A 26967-nucleotide genomic window follows, 5' to 3' on the forward strand; every position below is an offset into this window, starting at 1 on the left:
TCTAAACACAACTTGAGCCATGCTTCTCTATTTCTCTTCAATCACATATTAAACAGTGGGCTTCTTTCACATCATTAATCAAGATCATATTTTCCATTGATAGTATAATATCCAACGTAAAGAAAACCAACCATTTTACGTCTATGATGGTTATCTCTTTCCTAAGCATAATCTGAGCCAGACTTATCTATTTCTCTCCAATGACATAATTAACTATGACCTTCTTCCATATGATTAACCATGAGCATATTTTTCATTGATATGATCATACCCAAGACAAAGAAAACCAACATGTTGACATCTACAATGGTTAATACTAATCTATTTTCTTAGCACAACCTGAGCCAGGCTTCTCTAATTTCACTTTAATCACATAATTAACTTTGGCCTTGTTCCATAAAATGTCAAATGAGACTATTTTTTATTGATATGATCATACATCCAAGACAAAGAAAACCAACATGTTGACATCTACCATGGTTAATACTAATCTATTTTCTTAGCACAACCTGAGCCAGGCTTCTCTAATTTCTCTTCAATCACATAATTAACTTTGGCCTTGTTCCATAAAATGTCAAATGAGACTATTTTTTATTGATATGATCATATATCCAAGACAAAGAAAACCAACATGTCGACATCTATAATGGTTAATACTAATGTATTTTCTATGCACAACCTGAGCCAGGCTTCTCTAATTTCTCTTTAATCACATATTTAACTGTGCCCTTTTTCCATATAATGTCAAATGAGCATATTTTCTATAGCAGTAGATGAGCAAGGACCGTTGGATGCGATGACCCATGTTTGAGATTCCCTCCCTGCGCTTCCCCATGCAGGCGGAACTCAGATCCAGGCCGAAGAAAAACTGAGAGAAAACCCATTCGTTCTTCTCAAAATCCCAACTTGGGTCGTTTGAATCCATCGGATTCCCAGAGAAAAACCCAATTTTTTTTAGCAAATCTTCTTCCCAACAAGACCGTTTCTTTCCCTTCTTCCAAGCATTCAATTCATATCTCTTCATATTTCTTGCCGCTTATGTCGCCGGGGTAGATCAAACGTCTTCCAAGGGGGGCTTCCCCCTGTTCATCGGCCGTCTTCTGGGTCTTTTTTCTTTGAGGGTTTTCGGAGAAGGTTTTGTTCATGTGAAGTAGTGATGGGGCCGCATTGGGGATGGATTGCCCCTGTTGGGTTGGTTTTCTCTTTGCTGTTCTTGGAGTTTGGCTTGGCGTTTTCTGATGATTATTTCAGGCGGGCGTAAGTGTCATTTCTTTGCGTTCTGAATGCTTCCGTTTCTTTTTCTGGTAACTTGGTTTTGTCAAAATGGAGACTGATCTTTGGGTTTAGCTTCGTTGTACTCATCGCAGATGAGCTATTTAATTATTCTTTGTCAATTTTTATGAATATTTCTGTTATTTCTTGTACGTGAGTAATGCTAAGGGCCAGAAGCGGATGATTTCAGCTTTGCCCATGTTTTTTTCTGAAGAACTGCTCATGGTTTCTTATTTCGGCGCTTTAAATGGTGAAGAAGAAGTAATTTGGGCTGGTTATGAGAAGAGAATGACACGCTGCCTGCATTTTAAACTGATTCCCTGAAAATTAACGAATCTTCCGGAAGGTGATTTTATTGTCACATGAACGGAGGATGGTAGCTCATGGATTTGAATTCGGTTGAAAAGTAGGGACTTTATTTTAATAGCCCCGAATAGAAGTTAGCTCTATTCTAAGAAAATAAATAAAGGTAGCGAAATATCTTGTAGTTCAGTATTTTTTAATAATTAAAAAACTGATTATTGATGCTCCAGAATATGTGAAAAATTCTATGCAGATGTTTCTGTGATTAATTTGGGCTTCCATGTATTTCCGCTCTTCCCTGAGAATGAAAACTTATAAACCCTTTTGTTGGATTTTGCAATTTTTTCCAAAAAATATTATAATTCACCTCGTTTTATTATAATCTTGTCATTTTCTGCTTAAGTTTGTCTACATCTAATGAATGGCAAGAGAAAGGGCCAGTCTGTGATATACTGTGAAATTCTTGATGGGTGTCCTTGATCTAGAAACTTTTATTTGATATGATTAATACACTTGGGTTTGCATATTATTTTTTTCCGAAGAATTTTTCCATGCCATTAAAATGTAAACTCTTATTTTCTCTGATCATGACCTGTATATCATGCCAAATTAATTTCTGCAGGTTCCCAATTGTTGAACCTGACTCTGGGCACACAAAACTTCGTCTTTCAAGAGATGGCCTGGAGGCGATTGAGAGGATTACCATCCCAATAGCAGCAGTTGGTGTAAGCCATGTCAACCTAACATATCTTTCTATGTGCTCATTTAATCCTTCAGAACTCAAATTTGTTTATTAGGTCATTTTGTTTTATTTTATGAATAATGAGAGGAAGATCACCCAAGATCAATGATCTTCTGGATATGATTAATATATAAATCTATATATTCACTGTCAGCTGAGATAGTCTATCTTTATTCTACCTCTTTCTATTTCTTGTTATTTCCTTTTTTCACTATTTCCTATTTCCAGACTAATGGGCCTTGCTGTTAGCCCAAATTCGTGTACCCATGACCTGGTATTTAAACCAGGAATGTCAATGTAATTGTGTGGCTGTTCAATCCTGCTACCCCTAGGGTTTCTAGCAAGAGTGACCTGGGGATAGCTGTTCCATTGGTGATCAACATGGTATCAGAGCGTTTATTGTGAGGTCTAGGAGGCTGTGGTCTTGTTGTTCGAGCGGGAAGCTTGAAGAGAAGCAGCAGTTTGTGGTTGACCTCGATCTGTCTTGACCTTGGTCGTTCTGATTGTCCGTGGCCTGCTGGTATTCCTGATCTCAGAAGCGTTCTCCAGTGAAGATCATTCGTGGAGGCTACATCTTCCAGTGAAGAACGTTCGGAGCATCCACATTCTTGGTCTGCGATCTAGGTCGACATCCAGAGGCTGCTCCGGGCTTGTCGTACTCATATTCTTGCACCCAGAGATATTGCGATTGCTGGGCTCTTGTTGGTGTTTGTTCCTCAGGAGCTGCGTCACACTGCGGGAATCGTGGTGTTTGTTCTTGTCTGTGGTGTTCGTCAGCTCAGTTGCTGACCGTATTCTACGCGAGTCTTGTTGTCATTGCCTCGCCAGGAGCTGACTAGTGATTGAGTCAAGAATTGGAAGGGAATGGCAAAGAAGAAGTCTGAGTCTTATGATATGCAATCTGCTCAGCATTGACATGAGATATCTGCTGGTGTATACCCATCTGCTCTAATTAATCATGGGATACCGGAATCCATGAAATATACTGGGTTGAATCTTCTACACTGGAGTAAGTTCGTTGAAATGGTGCTTGAAGGAAGAAGACTAAATCATCATTTGATTGAGGAGGTACTGTCAACCAGTCCCCGCTATGCAGCGTGGAAAGCAGAAGATGCCATCGTCAAAAAAGGGCTTCTTAACAGCAGGCAAGGAAATTTCATTCCTAAGTATCTTCTACTTTCCACTGCAAAGCAAATTTGGGATAAAATCCACAAAAGCTGTCCACAAACCAACAATGATTGGCGCATCTATGAACTAGTAACCAAGGCGGTGCTTCTTCAACAAGGAGATAAAACTGTCCAGGAGTATGTATGTGAGCTTCAAGCACTATGGGATGAGATGGATCTTTACAGGCCTATTGCGGAGACTGATTGTTCTTGCCGGCATTATACTATGAAAGACCATTTGTATAAGTTTCTTATGGGGTTGAACGTAGATTATGAATCATGGCGGCGTCAAATTCTCAACAGGGAGAAAGTTCCAACGTTGGAGCAAGCTATACAACTTGCGCTTGAAGAAGAATGTTGTATCAAGCCATCTCATGTCTCAACTGGTCAAGTTGGCACTGGCTTTATGGCCAATACCAAAAAACAGTCTTCAAAGTCTTATTCACGTGAAGCAAATGACCAGACTTCCAAGTCTTATTCAGGAAAGCCTACTTGGCAAGCCCGTGAACTGTGGGTATGTTCGTACTGTAAAAGGAAGGGCCACAAGAAGGAAAACTGTTGGGATCTACATGGTCGACCACCCAAACAAACCCAAGCTCATGTTGCAAAAACACAGGAGAATTCTCTTTCACCCAAGGAGACAGCTACCAGAGAGCACATCCATGCGAGTGGAGATGATGGCTCTCATATTACTCTTAATGACTTTTACACACTCAAGGAGGAGCTGGAAAGGTTGAAGAATATGGTTTGTCCGGCAAGTACTTCAATGACATGCACTGGTGAGCATTCTTTTCTTGTTGCCCATAATTCGCATCAATCTACAGAGTGGATAATTGATTCTGGAGCGACTGACCATATGACACCTTTCCTCTCAAAATTTGTGGAGTATTCTGCATGTTCTGGATGTCGTCGTGTATTGACAGCAGGAGGAGAGACACTCCCAGTTACCGGCATTGGAACGGTTAAGATCAAGGGTCTAGGACTCCTAAAGAATGTCTTGCATGTTCCTATGCTTAAAGCCCAATTAATTTCTCCTCAAAAGTTGGTTAAAGATTCTTCACTCAGTCTAACACTTGACTCCTCTGGCTGTTTTGTATATGACAAGAAGTTGAACCGAAGGACTGGACCAATTGAAGAGAAGAATGGCTTGTTGAACATGAACGTTGGTGCTGCTGTGGTGCTGATGGTGGAGGGAGGAAGTACCTAAAGATAGTCTTCCTATAGTAGAGAAAATCAAACTCTTTCATTCTCGTTTGGGACATCCGTCATTTGAACTATTGGGAAGAATGTTTCCTGTGTTTGCTCGTTATGTGGATCGATCCAGTCTTATATGTGATTCCTGTCAGTATGCTAAACATAGAAGAACATCCTTTAAGGGGAGGAGTGAAAGAAGTACTAATCCTTTTAATCTTGTGCATAGCGATGTATGGGGACCGTGTGTCATACCATCATTAAATGGAGCTCGATGGTTCCTAATATTTGTGGATGACTGTACTCGCCTGACATGGGTTTATCTTCTAAAATACAAGTCTGAGGTTGCTGATATAGTTAAATGTTTTGTTGCTCTGGTGAAGACACAGTATGGTGTACTAGTCAAGAAATTCAGGTCAGATAATGCCAAGGATTACTTCAATACAACACTATGTGAATATTTTCAGAATAATGGTATTATCCACGAGTCGTCATGTGTTAATACACCACAGCAGAACGGTGTTGAAGAAAGAAAGATTGGACATATTGTAGAAACAACTAGAGCTTTGCTCCTTCATCAGGGAGTACCCAAGTTTCTCTGGGGAGAAGCCTTGTTGACTGCTACACATTTAATTAATCGGCTGCCATCTAAAATATTGGGTTATGAGAGTCCATTAGACCTTATGAATCATTTCTTCCCTCATGTAAAACTGAGAACAGGCTTGAAGCCACGTATTTTTGGATGCACAGTATTTGTTCACATCCATAATCCTACCGACAAACTCAGCCCAAAGGCTCTCAAGTGTGTGTTCGTTGGGTATACACCAACTCAAAAAGGTTATAAGTGCTACCATCCGCCATCCAAGAAAATATTTATTTCCCTAGATGTTACGTTCAATGAATCTGAAAAATATTATGGGGCATCCAGGAACACATCTGGTGAAAACTATCCTGAACCCAGAATTCAAGACGGTGGGAGAATCGAATTACCAGTTATGAAGTTACCACCAATTACAGGGGAAGTCGATATAGAACAATCTGACAGCCAAGTGGAGACTACAGAAGCTGGTGAAGCTGGAGACCCGGTGTCCATGCAGCCAAATACGAGTGATAACTCTGCTGAGAGAGCAGAGGATAACACTGAAATGGGGGGCATTCCGAGAATACAAATTGAGACTGAAGAAACACAAAATATTCTGACAGATGGAGTACTGCCAAAAATTGACCTAGGTTGGCCGATTGCCTTAAGAAAGGGGAAGAGAAAGTGTACTCAGTTTCCTCTATACCCGATGTCACAGTTTGTTCAATATTCGCATCTCTCTCCCGGATACCAAGCATTTCTTGCTGGAATTGATGAAATCCCTACACCTAAGACAGTGAATGAAGTCATGAGGAGTCCACAGTGGAAAGAAGCTATGGATATGGAGATGAATGCACTGATCAAGAATAACTTATGGGAAATTGCTATCTTACCACCTGGAAAAAAGGCAGTAGGATGCGGATGGGTATATACCATTAAATACAGAGCTGATGGTACATTGGAAAGATACAAAGCGCGATTAGTTGCGAAGGGATATACTCAGTCATATGGGATTGACTATACTGAAACATTTTCTCCAGTTGCAAAGCTGAACACGATACGTATTCTGATTGCAGTGGCAGCTAACGTGAATTGGAAACTGTATCAGTATGATGTTAAGAATGCATTTCTTCACAGAGATTTAGATGAGGAGATCTATATGGATCTACCGCCTGGATATTATCAGTCTGACTGCAAGGGCCATGTATGCAAACTAAAAAAGGCATTGTATGGCTTGAAACAGTCACCGAGAGCATGGTTTGGAAAGTTCTCCTAAGCTATAAAAGGTATGGGATATCAACCCAGCAATGGAGATCATACTTTGTTCGTAAAAACAAATGTGAATGGAAAAGTAGCTGTCTTGCTTGTATATGTGGACGACATTGTTGTTTCTGGCAGCAATGAAGAAGAAATTTTTATTCTAGGTCAGAGACTTTCTCAAATCTTTGACATAAAATCCCTGGGCTTGCTACGTTACTTTCTGGGAATTGAAGTTGCCTATTCCCCAAGTGACATTTTCATTTCTCAGAGAAAATACGTACTCGATATTTTGAAGGAAATGGGCATGAGTAACTGTAAACCATCACCAGTACCCATTGATGCAAATTCGAAACTTGGGCTCTGTGAAGAAGCGCCATTAGTTGATCGAAGTCAGTATCAGAGGTTGATTGGCAAACTTATATACCTTCAACATTCTAGACCAGATATTGCATTTACAGTGGGACTGCTAAGCCAGTTTATGCATCATCCCAGAGAACATCATATGCAGGCTGCAGTTAAGGTACTTGCATATTTGAAGGGTACAGCTGAACATGGTCTAGTGTTTCGAAGAGGAGCACCACTGGTACTGGAGGCATACACTGATGCAGACTATGGTGGATCTGTCCTGGATCGACGGTCAATAACCAGATATTGTACTTTTTTGGGAGGAAGCCTAATCACTTGGCGAAGCAAGAAGAAGAAGGTGGTATCACGGTCCAGTGCTGAACCGGAATTTAGAGCAGTTGCTAAGGGAATTTGTAAAATTCTGTGGATCAGAGGCATTCTACAGGATCTCAAAATATCCCAAGATAGTCCCACAATATTATATTGTGGCAGTAAATCGGCTATTGATATTGCTCACAATCCAATTCAGCGTGACAGAACTAAGCATGTCGAGATAGACAGACACTTTATCCGTGAGAAGATTGATGCCAAAGTGATCCAAATGAAATATATTCAGTCAGCTCATCAGGTGGCTGATCTACTTACCAAAGGAGTTCCCGGAGGAGTATTTCATCGGCTGTATTCCAAGCTGGGGATGCGGGGGCGCATGTACATGAGCGCGTGTACTTGCGCGTGTGATATAGATCGCGCACATGTGTGCGCTCGTGGTAGGTAGTTCGCGCACATACGTGCGCTCCGGTAATGCGCGTGTGAACACAGGATTTTTCCCCCTAAAGAGGGCCAGTAATTATAGGTGTATTTCTTTTTTCCCCTAAAGAGGGCCAGTAGTGTTATGTGTCAGCCGAGATAGTCTATCTTTATTCTACCTCTTTCTATTTCTTGTTATTTCCTTTTTTTACTATTTCCTATTTCCAGACTAATGGGCCTTGCTGTTAGCCCAAATTCGTGTACCCATGACCTGGTATTTAAACCAGGAATGTCAATGTAATTGTGTGGCTGTTCAATCCTGCTACCCCTAGGGTTTCTAGCAAGAGTGACCTGGGGATAGCTGTTCCATTGGTGATCAACATTCATAAATGGCCCAAAGAGTCCCCACACTCTCCGTTCACGTCCTTCTAATCCAAACTGAGACTAGACTCACCTGTACACTGCTTTCCATTGATGTTTCCCTTCTCTTGAAGATAACTGCATTAGGATGCAGCCAAATTAGGTCATTTATGGAATTAGTTCTCCCAATATCTGGAGAAAAAATTAAATAAATGATTTTTTTTGAATAAAAAATAGGGGAGATCACACAAGGTTGGTGACTCTCCCAGTGAGATAAAAATATATTTTCAATAAGAACATGTAGGGCCTAAAAGTATGGCTAGGGCCTTGGTCTTGGGCTTTTACACCATGCAGCGGTAAAACCCACAGCTGTTTGTATCACTGCGTTCGTCGATGCTTCCCGTATGTTGAAGATGACTCCGTTCCTCTGCAGCCATAGTGCCCATAGCTCTGCAAAGGGCTGAACCTTGCCCTCTCGCCCTCTAGGTGCTCCACTTTGTATTGAGTCCCAAAAAGCCACCTCTGATGAGAAATCCACCCCCTTGAGTGGTTCACAGGTCCATACCGTTCGGGCAACGGAACAAAAAAGAGATGAGCGTAATCCTCATCATCGTTTGTGCACAGCACACAATGCCGAAGCTTCTGGGAGCCATTTCTTCCGAGCAACCTTCGTCACTGTTCTTCATCGGAGGAGCAGAGAACAGAAAATTTTCATCTTAAGGGGGAACTTTTGTCGCCATATGATGTGGCATTCGTAGAGGATCCTCGGTTTCTCCCCTTTCTGTCTGCGGCCGAGCTTTGCATAAGCATCTTGAACAAAGAAGGATGCACCTATCCACTTCCACCCATCCTGTGTTCCTCCTAGAGGGCGTAGGTGGATTATGGTTTCCTGCAACCTCGTATCCTTCATTTCTTTGGTACCACAACCATTTTTCCAGTTTTTTTATTGGTTCTGTTAAAAGACAGGAGAGAATGCCCTTTAAATTCGTTAGTTGGGTGTTTTATGCAATTTTTTAATCACCTATCTTCTTATTTAGGACTGATGGACTCAAATCAAAGTATGTGAATTTAAGCCCGAAATTCAATCCTAGGGCAGCGGGAGTTCTCACCTATCTCAAATATTGAAAGGTTCAAAGGACCTAAATTCTTTCTTTCCTGGACCCATCAAATGACCTTGATATGATTCATTCTCCTTTCAGTGATGGTATCAGCCTCTATTTTTGTCTATTTTTTCTGGATTATCAGGTCTGAAAATGATGTAAAATATGTATAAGTGTTAAGCTACAATTGTACCAGATCATTGATGATGAAAGATATCGAGGGACTATGGAGGGTTTTGCAAGCATCTTTTCTCAAATTGCCCAAGATGAAAAATTGGTCTTTATCTTGATAGCCAACGGTGTCAGAATTGGAACAATCGAATCCCCTTGGAGTGTTTAGCCGAAATACTGTTAGATGTTTCTCCAAATAGAATTCTGTTTGATGACTGGGGGAGAATGGCCAATCGATCTTAGGTAGGATTTTTATCCAGATTTGTATTCATTAATGCGCCTAGTTTTCTTCAAAAAAAATTAATCCGCCTAATTAGAAAAAAAGAAATTGAGTGAAAGCTCAGAATTTATGACAAAATAAGATCAGGAATAGTGTCTCAGCATAACCTTTGCAGTCTATCTTGTCATTTACATGAGAGGATTGTCAGCTGAAGAAGATCTCTCTTCTCTCTCTTCTCTCTCTCTCCAATATTTCTCTCTCTTATTATTCTATAGTGGGCCTGTACGAATTAAGCCCATTAGCTCTAATTATCTAGAAAGTTCTAATTCTAGAACTATCCTGTAATTTCGTGACTTCCAGACCCTATAAAAGGGGTAGGGTCATTGTTGTAAATATGTAAATAGAAAAAAGTCTTTGCCTTGGCCGTTCTTTGCCTTCTATTGTCAAGGAAATAAAATTCGACTGTTCATTTGTGGACTTTCCTTTATTTTTTCTTGTCTTTGTCAGTTCATAATTTTCCAAGTTATTGTCTGCAGATTTTATCCATTGTACGAACACAACCTGTGATGTGATAGACTGGTTGACAAACACAATGATATTCTTTATCAATTTTGGTCCATAGTACATTTTGGGTTTCTAATTCAATCCCTCGTTGTCTCAGGTTATTGGTCCTTACAGATCTGGAAAGTCCTTTCTCCTTAACCAACTCCTTTCCCTCTCTTGTGATGAAGGTGTGCAGTTTATTAACTTGTTCATCATCCTCCTTTCCTATCCACAAGCCCACATCTTGTTTTGAAATTATTTGCAGGTTTTGGAGTGGGGCATATGCGAGATACAAAGACTAAAGGTTTATGAATAAGCATTACAGCGTGGACTTTTTGGTCGCTATTCAAGTGTAAAACGCACATTATCAAGCATCCCATACTTCATCTATCTCATTCCCGTTCATCCTTGTACATCATTTCCTAACTTTAGATCCATAGTGCATTTATAGGAGAAATATAAATGTGTTATCATAAAGTGTCTCATCTAAAGAATATTATCATAATGACGCCATCAATGGGGATTACCAGTCATTTGGTTTATGTTGAGAGTTGGTTTATATTTTTACATTAATGTAGTTCCCATTATTGCATTGTTTTCCCTTATTAACAATTTTCCCCATAATCTCAGGTATTTGGGTGTGGGGCGCTCCATCAGAAATGGTAATTGATGGAATAAAGACATCAATTATTTATCTTGACACGGAAGGTTTTGAAAGTGTTGGGAAATCCAATGTGTATGACGACAGGTCAGTTGAGTGCGGACGTATCTTTCCTGATCTCGCTCTGCTGTTAAATATCGCCTTGAATCTTTTCTTCATTTCGCAGGATTTTTGCTTTGGCTACTGTTCTTAGTTCCGTACTCATATACAACCTTCCTGAGACGGTTTGTGTTTAATTGAAAAAGAAATATTATTATTTTTGGTAGCTCTTATTCATAACCAAAGCTTTCTTTGACAGGTACGTGAAGCAGACATTTCTCGTCTATCCTTTGCTGTTGAACTTGCAGAAGAGTTCTATGGCAGGTCTGCTTTATTGATCATCAGCTCTACTCCAAGATACTATCTTTGCATTTAAACAAATGCACTGCAAGGCTAACATACTTTTTCTATCTTTTTGTCATTGACCGGTGGAAATCAGGGTGAAGGTAATCATCATATCATGTTTGTTTCTTCAAAGTATCTGCTATTAGGAGTTGCAGTTGAAATAACCAAGTCCTTCATCAGGGACAAGATGTGGCCTTTGAACCTGCCAAGCTTTTGTGGCTAATCCAACGTGATTTTCTTCGTAAGTTCTTTTGTGCGGGCATGTCCTCTGGCATTATCCATTATTCCAGAGTTAAAATATTTAATTATTCTTATCTTAAAGTATTCATCCTTAAAAAAATGTGTAATGTAATCCTTTATCTTGTGTTTGTCTGTTAAAACTTTAGCGTTTACTTTTTATGTAATCAATCTCCTAACTTCAATAAATTAATCGTGGAAGTTGCTTGATTTTTCATTTCATAAGCTATGAACATTCGTGGAAAATATTTGAATTCTTTGTGATGACTTGGAATATTCATACGACGGCATTTAGGCTCATCTTTGTGAATTTTATCATCTTGCGTTCAGTTCCTGTTGTACTATAAAGCAACAAATTATTATTGTGCTGAGATACTTTTGGCTCTCATCAGCAATGATTGGTGTGTTCAAATTCCATGAGGTAGACCAATTGTTACGTTTAAGTGCAGCCAAATGCATGCCATTAGTCAATTTTCATGCCTGTGTGGTCTAATTTTTTCTGGCTGAGAAAATGTCCCACGAATAAAATAATTGTGGACAAGAAGTCTAGAAGAGAATAATACACGGACAAAGAAGTTTTAACTTCAGTTTCCAATATTGTAGTAGTGTGAAACTCTATATTATATGAAGTTATTTGACTATCCGTTTCCATTACAAGTTGCCATAATTCTTATGCTTCTTTCTTTTTCTATGATTTGGTGGTTCCTTTTCTTTGAGATCACAATTTTACTTTTTCTGTTCATGATGAACAGAGGGCAAGTCAGTTCAAGAGATGGTCACTGATTCGCTCAGAGAGGTTCCCAATCCAGATGGTTTGTACAACTTAATCCTCACATATTTTAATCAAAGCCTTATCAAACTATCTCAAGCGCTGAATCAGTGGTTTATATCTTTCTGCAGGCGATAAGAATATTGATCAGGTTATTTTCATTGCCCATGGGGTCAAGATGTTTCCTTTTATTTTTTTAACCTGTTTTTTCATAAAAAAATTATTTTATCCTGGTTTTGCCAAAACAGGTTAACCAGATACGCAAGTCGTTGGCAGCTATGGGTGATAATAGCACAGCCTTTAGTTTACCACAGGTAACCTTTTATAAAGGAAATTAATCTATTTTAGTTTTTGTTAGGATCCCCAACCTTGGTCCAGGGGTATTTGCAGCATTTTCAATTATAGTTGTTTTCTGAAGAGGGCAGACAAGATTTATTTGTTGAATGTCTGAGAGATCATTCCTGGGAGGGAGACCTTAGACACCGATCCAGGCCTGTTGTCATTTGGTTTCTTTTATCTTTATCTCTATCGCCCCCCACCTATGCCTTTCAAGAACTCTTCTCAATAGACATATATTTCAGGATCTACACCACTTTCAGCTTCACATCTAAGCAGAATGATGATTTTTTCGGTTTCTAAGTTGTAGGAATTGAAGGATCTTACTGTAGGATTTGTTACCCTGGTTAAATCAAGTGATATACTCAATTTACATTTCCCAAATACATCTCTCTGCTATCACTTGCTCCCAATGTTTTACTAGAGAGTATTTTGTAATTATTTCTTCACTATATTGTGCTGTATTATCTTTATTCTTACTCACATTGTTTTTGAACTTTGTTAACCAGCCACATTTGCAAAGAACGAGGCTTTGTGACTTGAATGATGGAGATCTTGACGATGGTTATGTAAAACGAAGGGAACAACTGAAAAAGCTTGTGGCGTCAATAGTGCGTCCCAAACTTGTCCAGAAAAGGATGCTGAATGGGAAGGAGTTCGTATCTTTTCTTGAGCAGGTTTCTTTCCTGGCCTTCGTATAATTTACTTATTTTTTATTTTTCTTGTCTCTTCGTCTTGAGTCCTTGATAAACACAGTATCAATAATTTCGGTATGATTTCGGTATTTTGATTTGTCCCCGAATTTCCTGAGCTGTCCAATTGATATTTAAATCTGGAGTAGGACATCTTTTCTCTTCTTCAGTAAAAACTTCTCAGTCTCAATAATTCAGCCCCACTCAAGGTGTAGAGCAAAGTCAAGAAGGAAACCTTTCCTACAAAATGTGCCTTCATCTACTTCATTCTGTTGGTTCTCCTCCCCTCCTTGTGAACTCATGCCGTCTGCATTTTAATCTTCATTGACTTCGTGACTCTATTACATGAAGATGGATTTCCTATGTGGGATGCACGTTCGTGCCATTTCTGTGGGGTCCCTGCCTTAATGCTCGCTTTCAAAAAACCTAACATCTGCCATTATTCTCCTCCAGCTTTTGCTTGCCAGCTAGATCTCTGCGAGTGTTTGGCCCATCAAGTTGATGGTGGACATTGGTTTTGAGATGTTGACAATTCAATGATGATGTTGTCAACAGTCGCAAATGTTTCGTCACTATCAACATAAACTATGCATAGAATTTTTTAAGAAATCCATCATTGGCGGTGGGACAGGTGGTAGACATCACCATTCACTGTCAACAAGGTGTATGTTATGATCCCCATAGAGATCTAACAAAATCAAGAAACGGGACGAGGGATAGAGAGGAGAATAGGAGAGATGGAAGAGGTAAGAGAGAAGAAGAGAAAGCGATAGGTGAACAAACTCTCAAGAACCTCCGAATCGGGAGTATTCGGCTTTCGTGAGGGCAAGATCTCCCGATTCGGAGGTTCTTGAGAGTTTGTTCACCTATCGCTTTCTCTTCTTCTCTCTTACCTCTTCCATCTCTCCTATTCTCCTCTCTATCCCTCGTCCTGTTTCTTGATTTTGTTAGATCTCCATGGGGATCATAACATTGGTATCAGAGCCGAAGTTCTTGCAACCTGTGGCAACAGAGTTGGATTCGTATGCCAGCATCCGGCGAAGTCTGCAAAATGTAGAGCAGTTGTTGGAATTGAAGCAAATCTACAGTCAACCTCAACCAATCAAGAAGGAAAAGAAGATTGCGGCGATCGCTGCCGTTTCTGTCGTATCAGCAGTTCCATCCACTGCTGATCCAAGATTCGCCGCCATCAACACGTCATCTGCAGAAGCTGCATCAGGCGACGCTCCAAGATTTGCTGCCGCCAGCACGTCATCTGCAGAAGCCGCATCAGGCGAAGCTCCAACAGCCGCTCCAAGATCTCCTGCCACAGACACATCCTCTGCAGAAGCTGCATTAGGTGACATTCCAACAGCTGTCCCAAGATGACATTCCAATGCATCGTCTGCAAGAGTCGCATTAGGAAATGCCAAAACTACCATCACCGTTCCAAGAACTGGCGTCACCTACGTTTTCTTTGCCGCTGCCACAACTTCCACAAACTCTGGTGTTACTGATGTTCTATCTGCCGCTGCTTCATCCTCTATAGACGCTACATCCGTTGTCGCTTCAACCACCGTAGCAGTGGTCTCCGCCAATGTCGCCCTGCTTTCTACAAAAGCTCCAGCAACTGTAATTGCCTTGGCAAAAGCTCCAGCAACTGAGCAAAACACAATGGCTGGACCTGCAACCCTAGTCGCGGAGTCCACCGTGGTCGCCATCGCTAACACCTCCAAAAATGCTACTGGAGACTTCTCCTTCTCCGCCTTCAACGAGATGCAACCAAGGATGCTACCGCTGCTCAGCCTTGTACTGCAGAGGCCAAGGCCCTGCCCATTGCTCCGTCCACTCTCATCGATGCCTGTTGGATATACTCTGACCCTTCTTCCTTCCCCTGTTGATGCTCCTTTCTCTGCTGAGAGCAGAGAATATCTGGCGGCTAGGGTTTGAACAAACAAAAACAAGGCACTCATACCTTTCTTCCACGCTGGATTTAATACCAGCCAGTTACAGAGTCCGTGGGGCCCACATACTTAAGTTATGTGGGCCACTAAACATAGATATGGACCACTTATAAGACATGGCCCATTTACATCACATATAAAGAGAAAAATAAAACAAAGATAGCTCTAATCAACACCCCCCGCAAGTTGGGTATGAATGTTAATCATGCTCAACTTGACGATCAATTGCTGGAATCGCGGTCTTGGTAGCCCTTTGGTGAAGATGTCCGCCGTTTGTGCAGCGGATCCCACAAACACTGGATTGATGACTCCAGCCTCAATTTTTTCTTTTAGAAAATGTCTATTCAGCCGAATGTGCTTGGTTCGATCATGTTGAATCGGATTTTGGGCAATGGCTATAGCTGATTTATTGTTACAATAAAAAGTGATGCTCCCTTTTGAATGAATACCAAGTTTTTCAAGAATCTCTTGAATCCACACAGCTTCACATACTCCACGTACCATGGCTCTATATTCTGCTTCTGCACTAGAGAGAGATACAGTATCCTGTTTCTTGCTTCTCCAGGTTACCAAGCTCCCTCCAATAAATGCACAATACCCTGTAGTTGATCTGCTGTCAACAACAGAGCCAGCAAAATCTGCATCCGAGTACACTTCAAGTGTTACTTCTCCAGCTCTTGTCAACAGTATACCCTGCCCTACTGTACCTTTTAGATAAGATAATACACGACGCGCTGCTTGCATATGAATTTCACGAGGGTCATTCATGAACTGACTCAGCTGGTTCACTGCATATGCAATGTCTGGAGGGGTATGATTCAAATAGATCAATTTACCAACTAGCCTTTGAAAGGTCTCCTTGTTGACTGGTGCACTGTTATCTCCAAGATCCAGTTTTACATTGATGTCAACTGGTGTCCCCGCTGGTTTGAGGAAATCATCTTTGTTTCCTCCAATAAGTCCAATATATATTTGTGTTGTGACAAGAATATCCCCTCACGTGAATATGCCACTTCAATTCCCAAAAAATATCTTAACTTTCCCAAGTTCTTGATATCAAATTGTTTGGCCAAATTCTGACTCAAGGTATTAATTCCATCCTCATCATCTCCTGAAATAATAATGTCGTCCACATAGACAATCAAGATTGTCCGTCGACCATCAGAACTGAATTGAAAGAACATAGTATGATCTCCATTACTCTGTCTGTAAGCAAGTGTCTTCATTGCCCAAGCAAGTTTCCCAAACCAGGTCCTAGGAGACTGCTTGAGCCCATACAATGCCTTCCTTAGCTTGCATACAACGTTCACTTGGTTTGTTAACTTATAGCCGGGTGGAATGGACATATATACATCCTCTTCCAATTCCCCGTGCAGGAAGGCATTTCTGACATCATATTGATGTAGATTCCAACCCAGCTTAGATGCCAAAGCAATTAATATTCGCACAGTATTAAACTTAGCAACTGGAGCAAATGTCTCAAAATAGTCAATTCCTTGGGACTGAGTGTAACCTTTGGCCACCAGCCTAGCCTTATATCTGTCAAGTGTTCCATCTGCCTTGTACTTTGTAGTGTACACCCATCGACAGCCCACTGGTCTCTTACCCGGTGGTAGCTCCACTAACTCCCAAGTTTGGTTGCGTCTAAGAGCTTCCATTTCTTCATCCATCGCCATTTTCCACTCAACACTTTGTAAGGCTTCTTTCACATTCTTTGGCACCTGTGTACCCACTAATGAATTCACAAAAACTTTGTATCCTGGGTTCAATTTTTCATAAGAAATGTAATTTGCCAGTGGGTACCTGCTGTCGGTTCTGCAACTTCTTATTCCCTTGCGTAAAGCAATTGGCCACCCCAGATCATCTTCACCTCTCTCTACTGTCTGCTCCCTTTCCACAGTTATCAACTCATCCTCCACTGCTGGCGGCATCTCTTCTTGATGTGTAGGGACACTTTGTTCTCTTGGATTCTCCCTTGAAGTCTCCTCCTCATTAGACGGTTCCTCTTCACTCAATGGTTGACCTTGAAAGATCTCCATGTAATGGTTCTTCGTCCAGACGTTTGTCTCTGGGTATCACAAGAAATTGTAGATTAGATTCTAACCTTCTGGTTTGTTCAGATTCCATTTCATTTTTTTCTGAATAGAACATAGCTCCTTCAGTGAATGTAACATCAACTGAAACATAAAACTTCCGAGTTACTGGATGATAGCAGTAATACCCCTTTTGAGTACTAGAGTACCCCATAAACACACACTTCCACGCTCTAGGGTCAAGTTTGCCCGTTGACATACCATGGACGTGAACGTAGGCTATACACCCAAAGAGCTTCAGTGGAAGACCTGTGTCCAGTCTAGCACTTGGGAAGAAATGCATCAACAACGCTCTTGGACTACGAAGACCAGTAGTCTTGGCTGGAGTTCGATTTATAAGATAGACTGCAGTCCGAACTGCTTCTCCCCAATAATATTTCGGCATATTTGCCTGAAACAGCAGTGACCTAGCGGAGGAGAGAATGTGCCCAATCTTCCTCTCCGCCAGTCCATTTTTCTGCTGTGTATAAACACAAGATGACTCATGGACAATTCCATGGCTTGAAAGATAGGAACTTACAGTTGAGTTAAAGAACTCCTTACCATTGTCCGTCCTGAGTCGTTTGACACTAACTTCGAACTGAGTCTGAATCATTTCACAGAAGTTCAGGATAAACTGGGGAATATCTGCCTTTGACTTGAGCATATAAAGCCATGTAAATCTAATACAATCATCAACAAATAGTATAAACCAACAACAGCCTGACAAACTAGATATCGGGCATGGCCCCCACACATCACTATGAATAATTTCAAAAGGTTTCAAACATCTCACATTCAACAATTTGAAAGAAGACCGTCTATGCTTAGCCAACTGACAGGCTTCGCATGGAAGAGTACTATGATTAATTCCAGTAAACATAGTAGGAAAGCAGTTTTTAAGGAGATCAAAAGATGGGTGCCCCATCCTCCTATGGAGCATATAAATCTTCTCCCACCAGCCAGTTGAACTTTGCACTGAGGAGAAGCACTTTGAAGCGCAATCTTCCAACACCAGCAGTCCCTTCTCCCGTCTAATGGATCCAATCTTCCTCCTCGATACATTGTCATTCAGAAAACATGAATCATGATCAAGGATAAATCTCCATCCAGTATCAGTAACAAGTTTCTGAATCGAAAGTAAATGAGCTTTAAGTTCTGGCACATGCAAAACTTCTTTTAAAATCCCGAGCTTGTTAAATGCAACATCACCAATTCCAACCACCGGGAGATACCGTCCACCAGCTGTAAGAACTCTTTTAGAAATTCCAACACTTCTATAATTTATAAGTTTGGCACGATCAGGTGTCATATGGTCTGTTGTTCCAGTATCTAAGATCCACCGGGGGCCATCTGTAACAGATAAGGATGTAGTACCACAAAAAATATAAGAATCACCTGAGCAGGTCAGGGAGGTTGACGGTTGATCCTTGGACTGCACTTGTTCTCCACCTTCTGACGAAGTAGCAACATATACATTCTTTGATGACTGCTGGTTCTTGTAAGCAAGCTTCCAGCATGTCTCTTTGGTATGTCGTTTCCTCTTGCAATAGTTGCAGAATAGCTCGTCCCGTGGATCAGCTCCTTGCACTTGACTTGGTGCCGTCTTCAGGTTGGCATTCGGCTGCATAGATTGACCTGGGGTGTTACTCTTCATTGCTGGCCGAACATCCATCTTCTTAACAGCAAATACAGTCTGGGTTGATTTCTGAGTATCAGAACCAACTCGTAGGCGTGTTTCTTCCTCAGCTACCATGCCAATGGCACGATCTAAGTCTGGTATCCTCTCCCGATTGAGTATCTGGCTCCTCACGTTCTCATACTCTGAATTGAGACCCATGAGAAAAGAGAATAGCCTTTGCTTCAATGTAAACCCTCTCTCTGCTGAGTGAGGATTTTCCACTGGCCAGAAATGGTCTATCTCTCTCCAGATTGCCTTCAGTCGACAAGCATACACCATGACTGAATCTTCACCCTGCTTTGCCTGTGCCGCCCTTGCATTTAAGTCATATTGTCGCCAATCATTGTTTTGCTTGGCACTATTCTTCTGGATTTCCTCCCACAATTCCTTTACTGTATTGACATACAAAAAATTCTTCCTCATCTCTGGAACCATAGTGCCTAGGATCCATTGTCTAATAAGTGCTTCCTCTGCCGGCCATATTTTATACCCTGGCTGTTCTTTCATGACTGGTTCTCTGCTGAGATGATCACCTAAAAATCTTCCCTCAATAGCCAGTTCTATGAGCTTACTCCATTCATAAATATTAAACCCATCAAACTTAGGTTCAATATCTGGAAAAACCAGAACCCTTGACTGCGGTTCTGCTGAACAAACTTCTTCCTTCTCCTTAGCCATGCTGAACTGTGAAGTCTCCTTCTAGACTGTCCACAATAAACAAGCTGAAGCAATAGGAACAAGGAGGGGGCCACAGACAAACCTCAAAGAGTGCGGACGTGGCAGACTATCACCTCCGTCCTATACAAGAAACTGCTCTGATACCATGTTGGATATACTCTGACCCTTCTTCCTTCCCCTGTTGATGCTCCTTTCTCTGCTGAGAGCAGAGAATATCTGGCGGCTAGGGTTTGAACAAACAAAAACAAGGCACTCATACCTTTCTTCCACGCTGGATTTAATACCAGCCAGTTACAGAGTCCGTGGGGCCCACATACTTAAGTTATGTGGGCCACTAAACATAGATATGGACCACTTATAAGACATGGCCCATTTACATCACATATAAAGAGAAAAATAAAACAAAGATAGCTCTAATCAACAGAGCCGTTGTGCTCGCCCTTCCCCCATTGAAATCAAGTTACCAAGCCACTGTTGCCAAATCGCCACCGCCATCATGACAACAGGCTGCTGTTACTGCCATTGCCACCGACACACCTGTAACAATGACTGTCCGTCGCAAACTAGGGTTCGTGAAACCCATCTGCCAGAACGGGCTGCACGATTGGCCCATGTCCTAAACTTTGGGCCAGAGCAAAGAAAGGCCCTCACTGGCCACTCAAAATTGGGCCCACCTCTTGAGGCCCTACAGGAGAATACCATCCATGACCCAGGGCCACAATCAACCCAACATTCTTCTGTCATGATCCAGCTGAGATGCTACCACCGTCAGCCGCCTCTGCGCTGCACGTCACTCTTATCTACTGCCAAAGTCACCATCGCAAGCCCTCTTCTTCTACTGTTGCCACCATTGCGCTACATGATGGCTGCAGCCGTCTCCATTGGATGCACCTCTACCGAAAACAATGCCATCACCACCTCTGTTTTCAAGGCAGCCATCAACCCAATCTAGGATCCAGCTTGACCCATTCCAACGTCAACTGGCAGTCCAATAATGAATCCAGGGGATCGTCTTGAACAGCTTGAGGACAAGCTGTTGCCGATGGGGGAAGTATTGTTAGAGTCCTGATGAGATAACTGATTCTTGAAATAGTAGGGTTATATATACCCCCTTGTAAGGTCATTAGAGGGACTTTTGATGAATGATTACCCTGTGGTTTCTTGGCACGAGTAGCTGTATTTGGCTTTCGTGAGGGCAAGAACTCCCGATTCGGAGGTTCTTGAGAGTTTGTTCACCTATCGTTCTCTTTTCTTCTCTCTTACCTCTTCCATCTCTCCTATTCTCCTCTCTACCCCTCGTCCCATTTCTTGCTTTTGTTAGATCTCCATGGGGATCGTAACAGTGTATGTTTTAAAATTCCAAAAACGATAGTTTTTACTAGTCAAACGTTTCAATTAGGGTTGATTTTCATATATCTTTTTGCCTATCCCTGCTCTCTCTCTGATACGATCCTCTACCCCAAAGGGTATCTTAGGAAGTTTAGCCCACTAGGTGCATTTTAGTCATTTCATGTCTAGGGTAGATTGCTTCCTTTTCTTATAAATATGTGTAGCCCTCCCTTGAGGAGGGCAGTCGAGATTAATGATAAGATCGGCCTCGTGGCTCACTATCTCGACCTCATCGTCTCGGTCCTGACCAGATCAGGCATTCGTTTTCCTCGTCACCATCGACCGTCCAACGATCCCCGATCCTTGTGATTGTCTCACCGGATCTTCAGCCGGCTTGTCCCTGGTTGACCCCTCTACCCCATCTGATCGACCCCTCTTATCATTCCCATTTCGACTCTCCTACCCTGGGAACGTCTACCTCGCCTCGCCCTCTACCCTCCTTCCGATGCAAACCTAGATCAAGGTTCTTATCAATGGTATCAGAACCAGCTCGCTCCACCGCTGCCACCGTCCTCTCTGCTGCCACCGTCATCGCCACCGCCAACCAAGCCCGTCACCTCTGTCCCACCACGCTGACTGTGCTCGCATCCATGACTGCCCCGTAGCACCCTCCGCACAAACCACCAGATCAGGCATTCGTTTTCCTCGTCACCATCGTTTCACTGTCCCTCCCTCTCTCTCTGGCTCCAGATGGATTTTCCTCTCAGACCATAAGACCTGTCATTGAATTCATCATGTCATCCAATGCAAATTGTCAACCACCCCCCATCAATATTAACATCACAATGAAACACCTGTAAATAGTGTCAACATCATAATCAACGTTGGCAGTTTGTGGTTGACTGCAGAAAATTTCATCCCTGAGAATTATTCTAGTTTTGCTTACAGTAGTAATGGAAAAATTGTTGACGCTTTTCTACTGTTATTGAAGTCGATATTTTTTCCACTGACCCCTACGATATCTGCATGCTCAACCCATTTCTTTAGACCTTGTTTACTTGAAATGAACTTTTGGACTCATCTCAGAAATTTCAATATGTTTAGATCCTTGATGCGTTGAACAAAGGAGAGATTCCATCAACGGGTTCCCTGGTAGAGGTTTTCAATAAAGAGGTTGTAGAACGTTGTTTGAAGCTTTATGGCCAACATATGGAAAGCCTTAAGCTACCGCTTGATGAATCCGCATTGGAAAATGATCATATTGAAGCACAACACAGAGCCATGATAGCTTTTGACGAGCAGCATTTTGGCCATAATCATGCTAAGCAATCTGCTCTAAAGCTTGAGGAGGGCATTCAGAAGGTACGACTCCGTGTCATTAGATCAATTTTTAGGTTTCACTTCAGAAACATCAACTATCATCTATCAGTTGAAACATCCTTTTATATATATTTCTGTTTCTGTATTCTTTGTTTTTCCTCGATCCTTATCTGTTCAATTTCCTTCTGAGTCGTTTTTTCTCCGGAATCATTTTCTTCCCTAAAATTTCATTATCTTTAACATAATGCGATGAACCCATTTGTATTTTTACAGAACTCTTATTCCCTGATTTTATTTTCTCAAACATATTAATTATAACTCATTCATCCATTCAGTATATTGGAAAGAATATCTTTATTTTCCTTCCAATCAATATATTGAGAAGGGCAACTTTAATTCCGTTAGATCATTTTCTTTCCTCAAATTTTGCTATTTCGTGACGTAATGTAATGAACCTATCTGTATTTGTTTACAACTCTTATCCATGATTTTATTTTTAGAATATAATAATTGTTGCTCGTACCTCCATTCAGTACATTGAGAAGAGTATCTTTAATTTTCTTTCCGTCTTATCTTCATGCATATTTAATTCATTTCTGGCGTTTAAATTCTACTGCATCTTTTTCTTATCGAAAACTTAACCATATTTTTTTCCATAATCCAAAGTACTCCGATCATTTTATCACTACAAAATATTAGTTATTTCTCATACTTCCATTCAGTTCATTAAGAAGAGTATCTATCTCTAATTACAGAGGAAATATAATTTTAACTGGCAGTTTTTCCTTTGAGTTCCTCCAGCTCTACAAAAACTTTGTCTTGGCGAATGAATATCATTCATCAAGGCTTTGTGAGAGGTTATATGCCACGTGCGAGGAAAAAATGGACCAGCTCCAGTTCCAGAGACTTCCCACGCTAGCAAAATTCAACGCCGGTCTTTTTAGGTGCAATGAAAGCTTCCAAGTCGAGTGTGTTGGGCCTCACAGAGTTGACTATGATCAGAAAATGACAAAGGTTAGAGAACTACACTAGCGTGATTCTGGTTACCCATTACTTGCTTTTAGGAGTGGTCACTTGGGACTTAATCGTCTTTTTGATATACTTGTTAAATACAGTATGACTCTCTCTACTTCTTACGTTCTCTCTCTCTCTCTCCCGGACAATATTTTTAAATGCATGTTCGTTCTTAAAGTATGAGTATATTGCTTGGGATTTTATCGTCTTTCTAATAGCTTTCTTAAATTATCTCTTTCTACCTCTTACTTTCTCCCGGAATAATTTAAAATGCTTGTTAAATTAGTTTTTCAAAAACAAAATGCATGTTAAGTTAGAAGTACATTGCTTGGACCTTTTGCTGTCTCACTTTTATATTTGTTAAATTCAGAATGTACCTCTCTGGCTCTTACTTTCACTGCCTACCGCACTATCCTTTTACATGCTTACTCACTATTTCTTCTGGGAGTATAACCATTGGTAACTTATCGTCACTATAATATCCTTGTTAAACTCTGTAGGTATCTCTCTATCTCTTACTTTCTCTCTCTCCCGCGCAATCTTTTAGAAATATATTGCGCAGTATTTTATCATCTCTCTAATATTCTTGTTAAATTCACTGTCTCTTTCTATCTCTGACTTTCTCTATGATATCCCTCTATAAGTAACTGAAAACTTCTCTCTCTATACTTACTCAAACAGATGCTTCAGAAGTCTCGAAGCCTTTTCATCAAGGAATATAACCAGAGGCTCTTCAATTGGCTGGTCACTTTCTCTCTCATCATGGTAGTTGTTGGCCGGTTTGTGGTCAAGTTTTTTCTGCTTGAAGTTGCCGCATGGATTCTCTTTATATTTTTAGAGATATACACGAGGATGTTCTGGTCTTCAGAATCTCTCTATTACAACCCTACGTGGCATATCATCGTCTCTACCTGGGAGACTATAATTTATAACCCCATTCTTGATCTTGACAGGTAACGCCAAAAATTTTGTTATTCATTCATCTCTTTTCTGTACAGTATATTTTTTTTTGAAAATTTTCTGAACAGTAATTTTAAATTCTTATTTTATTTTCTTTATGCGGCGTTCTGATATCCCCCTACGCAAAGTTTGATCGTGATATTCTTAATTATACAAGGCAACGTGATTCATGAACCAAGTGTCAATTTAGATGTAAACAAGTTAACTCCGAGCTTGGTTTCAACTTATTAGTATTTTTCCGTGTTTATCCATGATTAATCAAAAGAAACAGGAGCATATTATTACTGTCTGCTCAATAACCGAGTTTGGAATATTTATCATTATTTTACCTTTGGATAAATTTTGTTGTTATTTAGTGAGTATATAGTTTTGTTTAAGCTAATGATTTGAGGCATACGTTTACTAGCTGACAATATTCAATGATATTTTTTCACGAATGATTTTTGCCGTTTTCTTCCCATGAATCCCCGAGTTCAAAGTGATTATGTTTGGGGCACCTATATGAGTTTACTGTTTGTGTTGGATTTTTTTGTTCAATATTTCAGAATGATCGATTTTATGATCCCAATGCGGGTTAGTTTTTTGACATAATGGCTAATCAACAACAAGAAACATCTTGATTGCAGAAATGCCTTGAAATATTTATGCAATGAAAAATTAATAAATTTAACTCTGGAAGTCTAGGCTGACTTGTTTGAAGTAGAACATTCTTTAATCAATTGATCAAACATGAAAATTGCGGCTATCTTAAGTTATTTCCCTGAATAATGAAGTAATATCATATTTATGGTTTCTACTACAGGTGGGTTCTTCCCATTATAGTTACTTTGCGACCATTAAAGTTGCAACTAAAAAGAATTATCCTCAGAGTTGTTTAGTACAAATGTTCTTTTGAAGAAATTAAGATCACCCAAAGTCGGTGACCCTCTTAATGTGATAAATAGGTGTGATTATTAAGTACGCTCAAGATCTGAGTACCTGTGGAATTTTTTTTGAAGTGATGTTTTATTTATGTCTACTGCAGGTGGGTAATCCCCATTGGAGTGATAATAGTTCTTTTGCTTCTCTACTTGCGCTGCCGTGGGTGGAGGCGCAGCTCAAATTCCTTATTACCCATTTATAATAATCGCCGAAGCGGTCCAAATCGCCCACGAACTGACTAAACAAAATTTGCTGGGCATCAGACTTTTGAAAAAAACACAGGCGGATTTTTTGTATTTATTTATTTTTAAAACTAGTATCATTGCAGAAAATTCCACTACCATTACCTGAAATTTGACTTTTTTAAGGTTTTGGAATGCTGGATCTTGTTTCCACGACCTGGGGTTGCTTACTTCAACCGCTGTTTGTGTATAATGACTTGATGGCAATTAGATGTTAAGTGTGCATATTTATTTATTTATTAAGATTTGCACGGTGGGTTAATTAGTTTTTGTCTGTGATGTACAACTTGTATTTGTTATCGAAGTATATAGTAATAAATTATGGTTATCTCGTAAGAGTAAAATACAAACAAAAGTTGTCAATAATGAACTTCACATACGAGAGAGGGAGGGAGGGAGAGTGAAGAGAGAGAGAGAGAGAGAGAGAGGGAGAGAGGGAGGGAGAGTGGAGAGAGAGAGAGAGAGGGAGAGAGGGAGGGAGAGGGAAGAGAGGGAGAGAGAGAGGGAGAGAGGGAGGGAGAGTGAAGAGAGGGAGAGAGAGAGGGAGAGAGAGAGGGAGGGAGGGAAGGGGAGAGAAAAGGGAGGGAGAGAGAGAGAGAGAGGGAAGGAGAGAAAAGAGAGAGAGAGAGAGGAAGAGAGGGAGGGACAGTGAAGAGAGAGAGAGAGGGAGAGGAAGAGAGGGAGGGACAGTGAAGAGAGAGAGAGGGAGAGAGAGAGAATGAAGAGGGAGAGAGAGTGAAGAGAGAGAGAGGGAGAGAGAGAGAATGAAGAGGGAGAGAGAGTGAAGAGAGAGAGAGAGGGAGAGAGAGAGTAAAGAGAGAGAGAGAGAGTGAAGAGAGAGAGTGAAGAGAGAGAGAGAGGGAGAGAGAGAGTAAAGAGAGAGAGTGAAGAGAGAGAGAGGGAGAGAGAGAGTAAAGAGAGAGAGTGAAGAGAGAGAGAGAGGGAGAGAGACTGGCTATGAAGGACAAACCATATGCTGTGGTTGTCGGATGTCTCAACTAAGCCCAAATGTGTACACGACCCAACCTTGCTTTTGTTACTAGATATCTTGGAAGATACCAAAGTGACCCCAGACTCATGCATTGGCAAGTTTCCAAGAAGGTTCTACGCTATTTGCAATGAACAAAATATTTGATGCTTACGTACTTATGATCAGATCAATTCAAAGTCATGGGATTCTCGGACTCAGACTTTGTCGGATGGTTAGATACAAGAAGATCTACATCTGATTATATTTTTATACTTGGTCGGCGAGCTGTCTCTTGGTCTAGTGCCAAACAGAAGACAACCACAACATCTACGATGGAAGCTGAGTACGTGGCTTGTTTTCACGCATCTTCACAAGCCATATAGTTACAAAATTTGTATCACATCTTGGAGCTATTTGCTCAATAAAGAAGCCCATACAAATATATTGTGACAATGAAGATTATGTAAGGTTCTCCATTAACAACAAGAGCTCAAGTGCTTGCAGACACATGGAGGTAAAGTTCTTGGTAGTAAAAGAGAGGATCAGAGATGGACCAGTTTCTATTGAGCAAATTGGGACTGCCTTAGTGCCAGCTGACCCGCTTACCAAGGTGCTGCCACCTGCTACCTATTGTGGACATGTCTTAAGTATGGGTCTGGCCAGTTTCCCTTGACTTGTGCAGTGAGAGTTCCCACTCAAGATACTGATGTATTCACGTGAAATTACTTTGTATCTATGATGAATTCTTCATGAATACT

The 26967-nt window shown here is 40.9% G+C and overlaps 1 protein-coding gene across 1 annotated transcript; it reads left to right on the forward strand.

Moving 5' to 3' along the window:
* The first annotated feature begins 764 nt into the window (after positions 1–764).
* LOC144706762 (Guanylate-binding family protein) lies at positions 765–25504 on the forward strand. The gene is given in 16 exon segments (XM_078579784.1): positions 765–1257; positions 2198–2300; positions 10119–10188; positions 10266–10304; positions 10631–10748; positions 10828–10885; positions 10960–11087; positions 11201–11286; positions 12035–12094; positions 12183–12202; positions 12300–12365; positions 12897–13064; positions 21887–22144; positions 22904–23116; positions 23798–24069; positions 25101–25504. Coding segments are annotated over 16 exon segments (1899 nt in total). The 5' UTR covers positions 765–1156; the 3' UTR covers positions 25240–25504.
* The last annotated feature ends 1463 nt before the right edge of the window (positions 25505–26967 follow it).

The sequence above is a fragment of the Wolffia australiana genome, chromosome 8 (genome assembly GCF_029677425.1).
Source record: "Wolffia australiana isolate 7733 chromosome 8, ASM2967742v1".
In the NCBI taxonomy this organism is placed as follows: domain Eukaryota; kingdom Viridiplantae; phylum Streptophyta; class Magnoliopsida; order Alismatales; family Araceae; genus Wolffia; species Wolffia australiana.